This window comes from Cyrtonyx montezumae, unplaced genomic scaffold (assembly GCF_038088225.1).
Source record: "Cyrtonyx montezumae isolate F1298 unplaced genomic scaffold, pur_monq_1.0 scaffold_8, whole genome shotgun sequence".
Lineage (NCBI taxonomy): Eukaryota > Metazoa > Chordata > Aves > Galliformes > Odontophoridae > Cyrtonyx > Cyrtonyx montezumae.
In genome coordinates this window covers 78,515,117-78,531,107 of record NW_027072089.1, presented here as the reverse complement: position 1 = coordinate 78,531,107, position 15,991 = coordinate 78,515,117, and the positions used below count along the sequence as shown (strand labels likewise).

Genomic DNA, 15,991 nt, shown 5'->3' with positions numbered 1-15,991 from the left:
GAATGTTTAGCCTGTCTTCTGGGGCTTTCAGAACCTTTGGTGTTTTCTGAGAAACCAGGACTGTTCTGTATGCTTCAAATAAATCCAAAGGATTAGCAGACCTCTCTTAGCAAACATTAGCATTTCTTCTTTGAAATGCCTACTCTGAAATTCTTAGGAAATTCTAATTGTTCTATGAAGCTGGACCTTAATTCTGTTTCAGATACAATGTGTGTTAATTCTCTTCTGAAGGAATAAGGTACTGTGTTGGTCACACAAGCTCAAACAGTATATATTGGAAATTGATTCAGTTCTGACTTTCCATTTTATTAGCTCCAAATAAGCTTTCACAATCTGATTAATTTTAAGTATTCTTGCCTGTTACTGTGCTCATGTGGATCTTGTCTGTGGGAGAATATAATAAAATTTAGAGTTCCTCTTTGGTATGTAGAAAAAGCATTGAAACTTTGTAGTAGAGTGGAAGAAGATGAAGCAAGAGGTGCTGATTGAGCCCTTGCATGTACATTTTAAAAAAAAGTGTACAGGTGATACTATTGTTATTTTTGTACCTAGAGAGAGCCGGTTTGAAACCTTTGTGGTCAATGCTCTTTTTTTGTATGTGCAGCCAGGCTAATGTGAACAGATTGTATGGGCTAATTTGGAAGGCAGGTGTTCACATCATAAAACCACCGCTGTAATAGGCGTGATGTGTTATGTCGTGCTCATGGGAAAAGGTCAAGAGTAAGTGGACACAAACTAGCTTTTACCTGTGTTAGTGATTCTTCAGGGTCATTTTCTGATTTGCAGATCGTTCAGCATGGGGAGAGCTGCTCACTGATAACTAATGATCTGTTTTACCTTCTTTCTCATAGAAACAAACCCATGCTTTCACAATATCTTGCATCGCAATCTGTTGCCCCAGTTTGCTTTCCAGTTTTGAATGTTTGAAACACCTAGGTTAAAGGTCTAGGAATCACTTTTTCGCAGTTGTGCTTCCTTGCTACAGTGTTTTCATGCATTCAGAGTCTTCTCAGTCTTTCTTCATATTTGAAATTATGCTGTGCATTAGGTAAATGTACCATTTTCTCTACTAGTGCACAGAAAATAAGAATCTAGTTCTGGTGTTGGCCGGCCCATTAATACCTTTATTTGAGTGATTCAAGCCATGTGGTTCGTTTCACTCCTCAGCCTAGATATCGCAAGGTCAATGCCTCAAGTTAAACTGTATCTCTCAAAGTGGGATTTGTGGGTAAGAGGATTTCTTGTACAGACTCTGACTGCTTGTTCAGATGGCCATCACCTGCACGTAGACGTGCACTGATTTACATTTCAGATGCAAAATATGTGAAACTTTTGACTTAAGAACACATTCCTGAGTCACTTAAACTTGTTCTTTATATAGTATATAATTTGTTTTGGAGTTTTTTCCCCATCCCCCTCTGATGATGGTGTTCTAGAACAGCTGCGTTTGGGATTTTGCTTTACTTCTTGAAGCTTCAAAAAAAAATGTAGCAGTGGCAGTATTTTTTAACACAGGGGAAAATGGAATGGGCTGTTGTTTCAAGAGATTAAAAAAGTCTTCCTTTTTTTCCCTTTACTGCAGATGCCAGAGATGTAGAGCAGTTGAGCAAGAATAACATTACTCACATTCTTTCAATTCATGACAGTGCCCGTCCTATGCTTGAGGTAAGAGGGATACTCCATAGTAAACTCTTACTGTGACACTGAGAGTCACAGCTACCTTGGGATTTATGTCATGTTCTGTATGACTGGTATTTTGAAATGGAACTTGGAAATGTTTGACAGCTGTAGTCTTGGGATTCAGTCACAAATGTTGCCATTGCTGCTGTTACAACAAGTAATCTAGATGACAAAGAAATTGACTGACACTATAATTGTCTCTATAACACAACAATGGGATTGTTATCAATCTAATAGTAAAAGTAAATTTTCTTGTATATGGAGTTGCTGTTAAGCAATACTCCTTCTTCCGTTTTTGCACTGGTAACTCACCTTTGTACTAGGCCACTTTCTTGAATCTTTAATGCAAATTGTTACCAGATAAGTTTGCTCTCCTCCCTAAGGCTTGGGGCCTGGGAGAGGCAACTACTCTCTTATGTAATGTATCTAACACAGGAGAGCATCTGTAGGTCTCCAACACTTTAACACAAAATGTTATTCCTCATTTTACTGAAGGGGGAATTGTATCTCAAGAGTTGAAATGATGTGACTTGTTCGTCTTGAGCGGTGAAAGAGCTGGAACCAATCTGCAACTGTGTTTGACTGCTGTGCTTTCTTCCTTATGCTACATTGCCTTAAAGGGAGGGAAGTGTGTTGGGGCTTTGCTACACCCTAAAATCCTGCTGTTTGATTTATATGGGGAACTATTTGTCCTCTTAAATTCACTAGCTTGTTCTCTGCATTTCATTTTTTTGTGAAATATGTCAGAATAGGACATAAGACAGTTGCTTGTTTTGCCTCTGGAATCTCTTTTTCACTCTGGTCACATAAAGTCTTCAGTCCTAAAACCGAAAACTACAAACTTAACTACAAAAACTACAAAACTTCTACCTTTCTCCGGCAAATCAGTAAGCAAGCTGAACAGAAGATATCCCTAACATGTCAAGATTAAAACAGAAATGAAGTTCATGGGGAATTTAGGGTTTACTTTTAGCTTAGAAGTGGGTTTAAGCAGAGTTTTACATAAGCTCTTAGCTTTCTATCTTACTTACACTGAACCTGATGCAGGTTAATTCTAAATCACTGAACTTTAAACTGTTCTTAGTTGAGGAGAGATGTTGCTTCCTCTGGGGTGCTGCTCTATAAAGTGAGTAGAGACTTGATTTGTTTTATGATCATTATTAGAAAGGTAGGAACGCTAATTATGGCACATTCCAGCTGCAACCTCAGGTCACTGTTTCTTGTGGTGTTGGTGGTAGTTCTGACAGCCCACATGCCTTCCCAGCGTCGCATTGCATCTGTTTGTGGGTCTGTGTGGTGAACAGATCTGGGAGCTTGTGTGAGTTAAATATAATCAAGTCACCATTTCTTCCTCTAGCCACTTCCACAAAAGACATTAATTATTAAATTTACCCAGCTCAGTTCCCAATCTGGTTCATGCTGCAGTCTTAAAACTTACAGTGGTAGGGGAGCAGTGGCTGGTTGAGGGTAGGCTTTCTTTGTTCACCATTCCCACTAAAATAAATGTTTCTTTAACTGTGCCTTCTATTTTTGCAGCGTGCAATGTATTCTTCTCCTTGCAGGTACTGTGGAATGCAATAGTTAAATTTCTGTTATTTACAGAAAGTGCGAGGGTTCCAAGGTCCATTTGTTTGGGAGCTGAACTGATCATTATTGCTTTATCATTCATAATCTTTCTGTAAACTTTCTTTATCTGGATCTGAGTGCTTTTCTTGTGGAACAAAGGCCTAGAAAATGTTGCGTTACTTCCCTTATTTACATCTTCCCATGTTTGTAGGTAAGTTTATTTGTAGCTGATGTATCCGTGTAGTGCTTGAAGCTTGTTCTCAGGTCCACTGAATTCAAACAGGTATGCTTTTCTGATGCATTACCTTCCCTTTTATGCTAGACATCACTGTTTGCAAGTGAGAGCCTACAGTGGTATTCAGAAATCCATTTAATTTTACATGGGCCTTTAAACATGGAATTGCTGCGATGTGAGAAGCTTTTTTTCCTGAGGCATCCTGTTTTGTGTGTGTGTGTTTGTGTGGACACTGATCATTTCTAAAATGCTGCATTTTCATGAACAGCAGTAGTTGCATTTGTCTCTTAGTAACAAAATTTTGAGGCTTTCCTAATCATCCTATAGAAAATGTTTCAAATATTCCAGTGAGTAAAGCTTTCTCTGCAAGCCAAGAAAGGGTAAGTGTTTTTAGGAACAGAAAACTCACTGTTGCTGTCAAAGAGGATTTGGTGTGTTTTAGCTGTCTGTAGAACAAACAAATATGGGTGCATACTCTCAAAGAGGTGCCAGATTACTCACATCTTGCTTGTCATGTTTTGAAATTACAGTAGCTGTTACGATGCAAAAGTTGTTCTGATACAGCACCTGAAGCTGCAAACCTTGGGTAGAGGATGAAAATGAGCACTCTGGTTTCATTGTCCTTACTGGGTGGGAGCACTATTAAAGAGGAAAAAGCAAATGTCCAGTATATGTGGAGAGCACTAACTTGTTAAGATTAGAAAATTACTTTCCCTTTTAGTAACTTAGAGCACTGCCCCTCTTTTGACAGGCTGTTCTTCTCTATCTGATTGTGTTTAAAATATTCACAGTAGCTTTTAAAATGTGTGCTTCTTTCTGTGCTTTCTAAGTACTGCAGTACTTGGAAGCATTTTCTAATAGCTTACCAGCTTGCTAGAAAATGACTAAAGAGTTTCACAAAAAACATTTGTTATATTAGTTTAGGTTTCATAGTGTTTTTCTGTTTAAGAGATGATTAAAAGGAAGTTTTTCTCACTGAGATTTGGTTTCAGAAGTTATTTTTGATTATTATTTGCAAATCCTCATGGACTTCTAAGTTATGTGTGGCTCATAATCAAAGTTCAGCCTTGGAAAGCTATGGTGTGCTTTCGAGCTAAAATAATTGAAATAAAATAGGTTGGTAAATTAGTTGGAATATAAAACTTTTCATACATTTGGATATCGTCAGCTTGCATTAAGACATAAAATTGTTTTGTAAGACTTTCAGGTGTTTTAGGCTGAAAGGAATCTGCCAAAATCCAAACTAAGCTATATTGTGATATTGTCCCTTAGTTCTTGCATAAACTGTTTCAAGGGAATATAAAACCAAGCCTAAAATTAATTCATATTTAGAAAGCATCCTAAGGCTGTTGTTCCGATGAGGCACACAATTTGCTGTATGGGATCTTATCCTGTTAGGTAAATGTTTTATAATTTAAAGATGCATGTTTATAACTCCATCAGAGAAACTGTAGGTAACTGGTGGCATGTCCCAAGGAAAGGGCTGTGTGCCACACTCAGAAATGTTTGTTACTTCTGCTGTGCAGAAAGAAGCCCTCAGAATAAGACTGGTGTCCAGCAGTGCTATACGTGTTCCCACACAGATACAGAAGCATTAGCCCTAATGAATCAAGTTGACTTCTCCAGAGCACTTTGGACAGCTGCCTTTGGAACGCTCACAGAGGTTTCGTAAGTTCTCACAAAAGCCATATGAAGATGAGAACAATTAGGCTTCTTGCCACCTGCTTTCTAATCTCTTTCCTAGCTAGTTCAGATTTGAAAATCTCTTTTCAGAATGTGAGAGAGAGTGAAAGGCAGATGGGAGAACAGATACCTGTGTGCTTTAAATGGTTGTATAGCTTGCAACGACCTGTAGTATCTCTTGGTAGAACTCCTTTTTTTTTTTGTTTTAAGGCCAGGACAAATAGCTGTTGGGCTTAGAGACCAAAATGCCTGAAGATCCACCTGCTGTGATGTCCAGGTATCCTAACCAAGCAGTCAGTCAGAGTACACAGAGAAAGTGGACACTTAATTCCTCCTAAGCACTTCTTCCCTTTCTCTACGACCGATTGCTTTAGAGAAACCTACCTGAGCCAATTAGAGCCTTTGCTTTTGGGTTGCCCCTGCAGCCAGTGTTCTTTTGGGATGCTCTGGGAAATGGCCCTCAAGAGACATTCCTGTGAAGCCCCAGTGGTGCTTTACTTACTAGAGCCTTTCAGTATGTCAGAGGATACAAAACCTAGTACATTCAAGCCTACCTTGCTACTACTATTGAGTAAGACATGCAGCAAAGTCGTGTTGGTGACTTTTAACTCTACTCCTTTAAATCTGGGATCTAACTAAATTTGTGCCAATTGATCTAAGCGAAGGAAATGAAAGCAAATGTTGTTAATTCTTGCTTACAAAGAATCTGGTTACAGGTTGTTTCACTGTGGAATTTCCAGGTGTTTGATCCTGTTTGGAGGGATGGCTCTTAGAGGTGGATGCTGGCCCAAACTAAGAAGGATGCTGGTGTGGGTTGTGCAACTGTTTCAACAAAACTGCTTCCCACTATGGGAAGTGTGTACTGCTGTGGACAGTCATCTGCAAGCAGCTGAACATGCAGCATCCTTAACAGTTATTCTTTCTCTTTCCCTATTGTTTCTATTGCACACACGTGCTTAAATACTGGTGAAAACAAAAATGCTTCCCCTTCTGCATTGTGCAGTAGTTACTGTGTGTAATGCAGGAAGGCCTAAAGCATGACTCCTAGAAGCTGGAGTGCTAGGAATTATTCTATTTTTGTGGCCATTCAAACTGTCCCAGAGGCTGATAACTATGGAGGAAGGTAGGGAATTACCTGATTACAGTCCTCAGGTTCCCATGCAGAGAAACAGTCTCAGAATAAAAAATGAAGGTATGCATGTTCAGGTTGGAAGCAAGCAAGGTTTCTTAACAAGGAGGATAAGTAATTGCTGAAAAATACCGCCAAGGCACTGGTGAATTTTCTTGTGCTACACATTTGTGTGAAGTTAATTCAAGTGAAGTGTAAAGATCTTTGAGATTTGTACTTCCGTGTCTGAGCACTTCTCAGTCTGTCCGAGATGCTCCGAGGTGCCAGCTGTGAGTGCTGAGTATACTGTAGGCACAAATGTTTGCAGCATGTTGTGTTAGGAGCAGGGTTTTGGATGCGTTCTGTTTCTGTATACCTGTGAGTTTTTTCTGTGTTTTCTGTTGCTAGAGAACTTGTTTTGCTTTTATTTTTATTTTTAGTGCCCTTTTTCAGATAAATAGTGTATCTGTGTGTGTAGTCATTTGATGGAAGTAAAACTGTGACGAAATATGCCTGGTTTTCTGGGAGTTCAGGATATTATCATTTTTCTCTGCCCAGTATCAAAAGTTCTCATAAGTTTTAGCCATCCCTATTTCGTGTGAATAGCCAGCCTGTGTCCAGGTGATAATCAGGTACTCAGATGTTCTTATTTTGAGTCTTGTGGCTGGCTAGATTTCTTCTTCAGATGAGTGATCTTAAAGCACTGGATTTTTGAAAGCTGCAATGTCTTCTGTTCGCTGAGAAAATACCTTAAAACCTGTGAAGCATCTACTCTTTTTTTCCTCTAACTCTCTTAATATACTATCTCATAGGTTGTTTTAATCCTCATTCTGCAGTTAACCAGAAAAAAAGCACCATCAGGTCAGAGTTATTTGCTTTTCTTTCCTTCAGTATTCTGATGCCATTAACAATGTCATCTTAATCTGGTATGTGCTGTCTCCAGAGCAGTGGTTTTTCCCCTTGTTTTCCTGAATTGATGATGACTGTGTAAAACTTGGAGGTAGTTGCAGGGCGAGTTAGGCAGGAGTGAATTACTAAGCCAGCTGTGTGTCTTGCCCAGTCTGCTTGTGCAGCCAGCACAACTTAGCTGTCTATCTGAGAATAAACTGTATGGTCCAGTAGAAATAGGACTGAAAATACTCTATCTTTGAGAAACTAAACCAGAAGAGAAAAGCACAGTCAAAACGCTGCTGTTATTTAAGAAGTCTTTCCTGCTCCTTGGGTAAACAGAAAGACATGTTTATAAAACGGTATGGTCAACAAAAAGATGCTGTAATTAGAACAGAACCAGTGTGAAGAATAGAAGTTAAATAAGACTGTTACAGAGAAGCTGAATAACTTTTCAGCAGCAGTTTTCTGCACTGAATACTGTGATGTACCTTCTATAAAGTATTAAGGGTGAGAAAGTTTCAGCTGAGGAAATAACAAGAGAATGTATGAAGTGAAATTTACAAATTAAAAAATGCAAAGAATAGATTGGCTGGGAATTTAAGAACTAAATGGCTGATCAACTGTCAGAAGTTGAGAAATATTTTGAGATGGAATTATAGAATCTTAAAAGTCTCTCCTAAGATCAAGTTAAACTATCATTCAATCACCACCATGCCCACTGAACCATGTCCCTAAGTGCCACAACTACACGTTTCTTGAGTGGTTGTATCCTGCAGGCCTAGTATTGACAATGCATTCGTATTGGCCTGCATCAAGGTCTGGATCTCATTTCATTTCTCAAGGCCTGGTTGGATGTTGTAAATCTTAATGCAGTTCCAGCTGGGCATGATAGTCTTGCAAATGTGTAAAGATCATCCTTAGAAACCTGCATAAATATAATTAAGAAAAAGAAAGCAAACAAATCTGCCACAAGTCAAATAGTCTGCTTCAACATAGGTAAGTATTTTTGTTGGATTTTTTTTTTTGTGTGTGTATGCATTGGGGACTAACTGCTGAAACAAAAGGGAAAAAAAAACAAAAAATCTGTCATGCCTCTTGACAGCACTGGAAGTGTTGAAAGCCACTTTCTTCTTTGGCTCTGTAACATGAAGGAATATCCCCACACAGAAACAAAATGGTCTGGATAGCATTTGTCTGGGCTCAGAAGCATACTACTTCTCAAAGTGAAATAACTAAAAAAGGAAAAAGCAGGGAAACTTAAACAGCTGGCATATGCTAATTCTGGGCAGATGTGGCTAAATGAGGAATACTAGTCTGTTAAAACTACTGTGTTGGACAGCATACAGAAATCTTGAGCTGGAGGAACCCATTCATATATGAAAATGGCATCTCAATGGCATGAAGAAAGAGATCCGTGCTTCATATGACTGGCAGCATATTCTACACACAGACTGCTATCCAGAGACTTACAGGAACTATTAAAGAGTGGAATGGAAAGAAAGTCTTCAAAACCAGAGTTGCTAATAAATCATAAAGCCATTGCTGTTGTATTAAGATCAGCTTAGCAAGTTATTTAGTCAAGTTAGACTGTTGCCTTTCCATCTACAGCAGTAAGCTCCCGTATTACCAGTGTTGCCACTACTGGAAGCCATCAATTTTCAGCCTTTGTGCTGTCATTGAGGGGAAGTATGGAAGTTGCTTCCTCTAATAAAGCTAATTAACTTTCTTTTATGGTATTTCAGTGCTTTTTGGGTGAGGTTTTCCCCTCATGAGACGTTTCAGAAGACCATGCTGAGCAAAATCGGTACCATCTTTCTTTCAGGTATAGTGTCACCAGAAGATTTTCTGCAGTTTGAAGTAATGCCCTTTCTGACTTTGGCTCTGCTTGTGAAGTTAGAAGCTCTGACTAATTTTTCAAAAATGACTTTGATGCCCAACTAAAAAGCCTCCAAGAGACATCTGCAGAGCAACTTCTGAAGTTTGTTAGGCTGGGTCTTCATCAGGATCTACCCTTGGTGGACGCTGCTGTGGTGATGATGCAATCAAATCAGTTCATTGCTTGAATTGCTCAATGCCCACTAGCTGTGTCAGGGGAAGTGTGTTCCTTTAATGGCAAAAGATAGGTAAGAGAGGATGAAGAATGTTTGAGGCTTGCAGTTGTTTGTACAAGGGATTTTTTTGCCTAGCAGATGCCAAGGTGTGTTGGGTACTGTGCCAGAGACTTGCACTGTGCCAAAGAGATTATGCTGAGGGTGTTAATCCAGGTGTGTAAATGTGAATGTGCTCCTGTGGTGCAGTAATTGTGTTCCAGCATTTCCTGAGACAAAAATGTAGATGGGACACATTGCTTTATTGTAGTACTCTGAGCCCCCTTAGGGATCAGGGGCGAGTGTGATAGGCAGTGCTCCGTTGTTAGATACGCCATAGTGTCCCTGGGGCATTGAGTAAAACATCTAGTAATGGCCTTCAGAAGGTCCATACTCTCAACTGAAGTATGTAGTCCTGTGAATACTCTTGTGGGTCCTGAAGGAGGTGAAAAGTGTGAAATTATTGGTGTTTTCTCATGCTTCTCATTCTTTCAGATAAGCCAGGTCAGAGTTAGAATTAGAAATGGTATACAAAGCTCTTCATAAGTCAAGTCAGAACCATAACTTTTCAGTGTTTCAACATTATGTTAGGAGGGTAGATTGAATAGAGATTACATTTGACTTGCACTTTGCAGCCTTAATGATAGAGACTTTTCAAAAAGTGGTACTGAGAATACAAACATGGCAAAAACAAACAAAAAAAGGAACCCCAAAACGAACGCCTCCCCTTCAAAAAACAAAACAAAACAAAAAACCCTAAACTAAAACAAACAAAACCCCAACAAAATAAAATAAAGCAACAAACAACTGTGACTTATTTTTAATAAAATAGTTTATACAAGACAACACGTACTAAGTGTGTAAGTTCTATTGCAGGAGCTTTCTGTAGTTCATTTTCTTCATGCATTTTCAATTTCATTTATATATTTTCAAAATCAGACCTGAGTGTGTTGTTCACTAAAGTCAATTTGCAGACTTTTTTGTTTGTTTTTGCTGAAGCACAAATATATTTTCTATGAGTCATTAATAAAATCACCACCACTGGTGCTTGCTGCAGAAAGCAACTGAAAGGACAAGCAAACGGTTGAATGGTTTTCAGTTTAGCTTGTTCAGTTTGGTGTATTACTGGACAAAACTCTTCATCAACTCTTGTTGGTTTGGCTTGTGGAAGCCTTGTGCTGGCAGTTTCCCACTTTAGCTTTTTTGCTGAAATGCCCCTAAACAAAAATAAGTCCTGTCCTCATCTGTTGATGTGACGACTCAAATTAACACATGGCTTTTGACTAACCTGAAAGAACTTGCCAGGTGCTAGAGGTTTTCTATTTGCATCTGGCTTCACAAATTTAAGTTTAGGGTTTTAGGTGTAAAAAAAAAAAAAAAAAAAAAAAAAAATTCTTGGAAGTGGTTAATAGCATTTTTACATAAATTTAAATATAGAGAGATGTATTGCCAAAAATACGATCCTGCTCTTTTTAAAGTTTTTTTTTCTAAGTAGCCTTGATAACCTCTTCCCCATCCTTCTTAGGGGAATAGAAATATTGATTTTGATGTTATTTTTTTTCTCCTTTCTCCCCTGTCTTTTAACATCCTAAATTCTAGGTTCAGATTTACAATATTAATTACAATGTAAAAAAGAAAAAAAATGTAGTACATACAAATAACAGAGGGGACAGTGTTCTAAAAAATGTCTAGAAATACTAAATTCTGTATAGAAATTACTGGGCTATTTTATTTCTCAAGTAAGTTGGTATGATTTAATCGAACTGTGCATCATTCTGAATCACCTTGCAGTGTGTTTTCTTATCGTAGAAAAGAAGACGCACGTATAGGTGCTGTACTTCTCTCACAGTACTGCTTTTTGCACCTTCTCATGTTTAGAGTTGAAGTTTTTCTTGGTATTGGGACTAAACTTGTGTGTTCTTTAGAGATCTTATTTCCAGTCATTGACTGATTATCTGACACATTGTACTTGTGGCTGTGTCATTTTGCTACTGTTCTTCTACAAAAACCTGAATGCCAGTTTGTACAATTTTAGTTAAAATGAAGAGGGAGTACTTTTTAAGCTAAAAAGGAGGTAAGTAGGTTACAAATTGAGCACTCATTAAGAAATTTGAACTATTACCCTTCCTGAGTGGTCCATGAAACACTGGATTCGATAACAAAGATATAACGATCCTTTTTTGCAGCTAAAGAAATTAGGAAGTTCTTGTTTTAGTCTTACTTTTTTGATGATGCAATTCCTATTCAATTTCCAATCTTAGTAGACTGACCTCAAAAATAAACACAAATTTGAAAATGCCTGCTGTTCCAATAGTATCTTTGGTGTAAAGTCTGTGTGCATGCCCGAGCCTTTTTACTCTTAATACCTCGATGTTCATTGTTGCACAACTGCTTCAGTTCTAGAGTCACCGAAATTGTGCCAGTGTTGTTGTTTCTCAAATACCAGTGAATTTTAGAAATTTTACTTAACTCTCGCTTGTTTCAACTTTGACAATCTTGAAATCAGAATACTTGCTCTAGTTTTGTTAGCTCTCACTGTATCGGTTTAACTGTAGCATTTAGTTTCAGGGCCTAAGAGACAGAAATCTAGTTTTGGTGGTTACTCTGTCTGCTGAAACAGAAAACAGAAAAGTAAATAAGATTTTATTAATCTTTTTATAGTCTTAGCACTTGAAACTTTTTTAATTGATTAGGCATCAGTTAGGATCATCATGTAAATAATAATGAAAATATTTAGGGAACTGTGTATGCGTTGGAGGGTTTGTTAGCAAATGTGACTGCTCACTTTCTTTTCTCCAGCGGTGATATCAAAGAAACATCTGGAGAGTAGTGGTGAATCAAGAGATGGGCAGAAGAAAGCTGTGTTCAACGTCTCATTGATCTGGAAGCTTAGATATGAACTGATGAGTATTCACTGAGAACAAAGTTTTATTTTGTGTTAGCGTATGGAATATTTTGTTACCTGAGAACATTCATTTCTTCAGTTTAATGAGAAAGTTGGGTTGATTTTCTGATAATCTGAAAAAAAAACTTGAGAGATAAAAACACAGCTGACAGAAATGGTTGAATAATAACATACTAGCAGTACTCAATAAAGTCAATCTATAACTTCAGATGCAATTTAAAATAATACTACTTTTCAGCAGTTCTTACAACTGTAAGCTTTTCTCAGTGATTTGATTGAAAAATACTGTGATTTTGCAGCAAGTATTTATTTTGTGACACCTGATCTGTTGCGTGTAGTTGATGTGGTACAATACCTGTTTCAAGGTGTTCTGTCCTTCCTCCACAAACAGTTTCAGGGAACTATCATTCGTAAAGAGCAAGGTGATTCATTTATAATTAATAAATAAAATCAAGACTTGCAGACAGTGTGACATTAAATTTGTATTTTGTCTTAATTAATGTGGAACTTGGGATGAACTCTGGATATTGCATATACAACCAGATTAAAGCTTATTGAATGAAACTGCTGACAAGGTGATGGTCTGGAGGTTGTTGAAATTTTCACTAGGAGCTGGTCTGCTTAACTTTTTAACAATCTTTTGATTTTAGTTTGCTCTGTTTTAGTTACTGTTTCACTAATTGTTGCCTGCCTACATCTTATGCTTTGTGGTTTCAGAATGGCAAGTGAACTCTGCTAGGTAACTAGTGGTGTCTGTACCTATCTTGTGTGCTAATTCCCTAACTAAAATTTGTTCCTATGTACTTGTTCCCTTGACATAAGCAGTTCTGCTTTGAGGGGTCCCTTTGAGACAATTTTTAGATGTTATCTGTCTGCAAGATACGCACACAGGAATGATAGCAATGTCTTGGGGCACAAATACACAAGTACTGTTATGATCCTGTGTTGATTGTTGTTTTTTTGTAAACAACAGCAACAAATTGTTCAGTTATTAAACATCCTCCTGTTGCCAGTATGTTTTAAAAAATGTTTATCCACCATGTAAGGGAAAGTTAATCCAGCAGTCAAACTACAAATATCTACACAAAGAAGCAAAATAAAGAACAACCCTTGGGTCTCATTTGTGAATACTTGCCCCCATACAAGCTTGTGTAGTTGCTGTATGTCAGCTATACCATTAGGACGAATTATATTTGATTCTAGTATTGTTTAAACAGTGAGAACCAAAACTTGATGGTAGGGTAGGATCCTCAGGAGTTACCAACTGTTGTCCAGCTGCTTGGGTCAAAGTCAGAGTTTTATGCTGGTGTTGTTTGTTTTTTGTTTGTTTGTTTTTTGAGAGAGAGAGTGGGGCTAAGTGACTGTATAGTACTTCTGAAATGCCATCTCTAACTATTTCTGAGTTGAGTGTGTGATTATTTCTTCACAGAGAGGAGTCCATCACCACAGCCTTCCAAAAATCACCGTGCATCTGAAACACATTGCTCAAAATACCACATTCCAGTGACTTTAAACATCTTCTCTTTGAGAGGCTGTATTAATCAGACTCACTGGCTGATGCTGAGCATCTGTGAACGCAATAACGGAAGGGGTACCAGTGCTACTTCACTGGAAGTGGTGCTGAAGGCCCCCGAGAAGAGGCTTTGGATGAGCCATTCAGTACCATGTGGTCTGTGATAGGCTAGTTTCATGCCTGCTTGTGGTAGTGGGAACTAGCCAGCCATGACCAAAAGAAGAACAAGATGGCACTTCAACTTGTGCTGGTACTACTTCTGCTTTTAAAGTGAACATGATCTGAAAGCCCCTCTGCACTCAATGTGTGAAGAGTACTCAGCATGCGCCATAGCTTCTGAAATATGTAGAGCAACCTGAGTCAGGCTGTACTATAGGAGCAGACCTATACCAGAGACATGTAATGTTTGCCAGCATTAACTATTTCCTACCTTTAGTTTTCTTCCTTTTTTTTTTTTTTGCTCTTGGTGGTACAGAGTTAACGGTGTGGAGTTATACAGAGGTGTGGTGGACAGAACAAGATGTAAGCTCACTTTTAGGTCACAGGCCCTGATTTACTGCAGTGACTCGCTTGCAGTCATACTAGCACCTGAGATGAACCTCTCAGATATATATTACCTGTCAAAATACAATTACTAGCCTTGGCTCAGCAGCCAGTTGATGGATGTATTACTACTGCTATTACAAGTTTCTAAGTGAATGTGTTTATACAAGCCATTGCACATTGCCTTATGGCTGTGAAGCCATCCTGGTGTCCCACAGCAGGCATCCCGTATCCTGATACAGAGCAGTATAAACTGTCACTTGTTCGTGCGCTTCCCTTTGGCAGTGAGCTACTTTGGCTTGTGAACTGCTTTTCTTCCCAGTCTCTCTCCCCTCAGCTGCCTTCTGCCATGCAGCTGTCCCACAAAGTGCCACATACTGTCTCTGTCTTAGCATTGTTGTTATGCTTCTGTCTCCCTCATCTGGCACTGCCACATCTCTGTGCTCAGCACCCATCTGTAAAACCTTCTGTGCTCTGGCTGTGTTTTCCAAACCAGAAAGCCTGGTCTGAAGTGGATGCATTCTGGTTTGTGGCATGCACCTGATGGTCAGCAAGGGCAAGGACATCTGGTAAAAGTATAGGAGGGACAAGGCAGGCTCTCCAAACTGTGTGGCTTTGGCACTAGCCTAAGAAGTTCTGGTGCCTGAGAAAATAGCTGGTGCTTCATGGAAGTGATGGTAAAGAGCCAGAGGTGAGGGATCAAGACATCATCTCAGATGTAGTGGTGTAGTTCATGTGTCTTGTGCAGGATTAACATGATGATGTGGCATGTTACCACAAGTCAGGACCACTTACAAAAGTGCTTATTTTTTTATGTGAGATGGCAAGAGAAACAACGAAATGCTTTTACAGAGGAGGGTTCAGAGTTAGCTGAGTGAAGGCAGCACTGGAGAAGATGCTGCCTGAAGTAGCCATCATAGTTGAGCAATGAACATTTCACACACAGCCCGCCACCTTGGAAATGAGAGGCCTGGTAGATGTGTATTATGTTCTGCCTTATTGGCTGGAAGGATCTCTTGTAAATAAATATTTGATTTTCTTTTTGTGAATGGTTGAGAGTGCACGGTTGGTTATTAAGGGGTTTTATATTGTTACAGAAAGATAAACAAAGGTGCATTTTCTGGTGGACTCTTCGTTGTCAGTCCTTGTCTTTACAAGTACACCTGAAAAATTCTCACAACTCTACTTATCTTGGATACTGAAAGACTTGCAGTGAATGAGGTGCAACCTGTGTTCTTGAAAGTTCTGAAAGCATATCTAGCTGACTTGTCAAATGGAAGTGTTCCTTTTCTTAACGGTCACAGGGGCAAATGAGCTTTGAAAATAGAATGAGTTAAAATGAACATTGACAGTGCAAAGCAGTAGTGTATGATTATAGTATTGTTTTAAATATACCCAGTGTCACTTAAAATGCATCAGAAATTCTTACCTAAGTTCCCTAATTGATCTTGTAACTTACTAAGATAGCTGACTAAGGAAGTGAGGCTAACTCTGTGGGAGAAAAGTATATATTTTGTGAGTGTCCTTTAAGTTTCCAAAATAATAATGATAAAAATAAATAAAAATACCCCCCAAACATTTCGTTTTGCTTGGTTTACCAGGTAGGAAAATAAAAATCATTGTATGGAATGAAAAGAAATTGCTTATCAGAATTTTAGATTGTAGGCTTTGTTCAGAGAAAGGGAGGGGCAGGCAACAACTTAGTTTTACTAGAAATTTATGAAAAATGATATTTTTGGAGAAAAAAATATGCCTTTTTAGTAAAAATTCTACTATTTGA

General features: G+C 38.5%; 1 protein-coding gene across 1 annotated transcript in view; it reads left to right on the top strand.

Annotated features, from left to right (window-relative positions):
• Positions 1-15,991, top strand: part of DUSP22 (dual specificity phosphatase 22) — a 39,451-nt gene that overhangs the window by 11,492 nt on the left and 11,968 nt on the right. Inside the window, exon 3 of the mRNA XM_065753335.1 lies at positions 1,583-1,665. Coding sequence (XP_065609407.1) covers positions 1,583-1,665 — 83 coding nt within the window. The remainder of the gene's footprint in view (positions 1-1,582; positions 1,666-15,991) is intronic.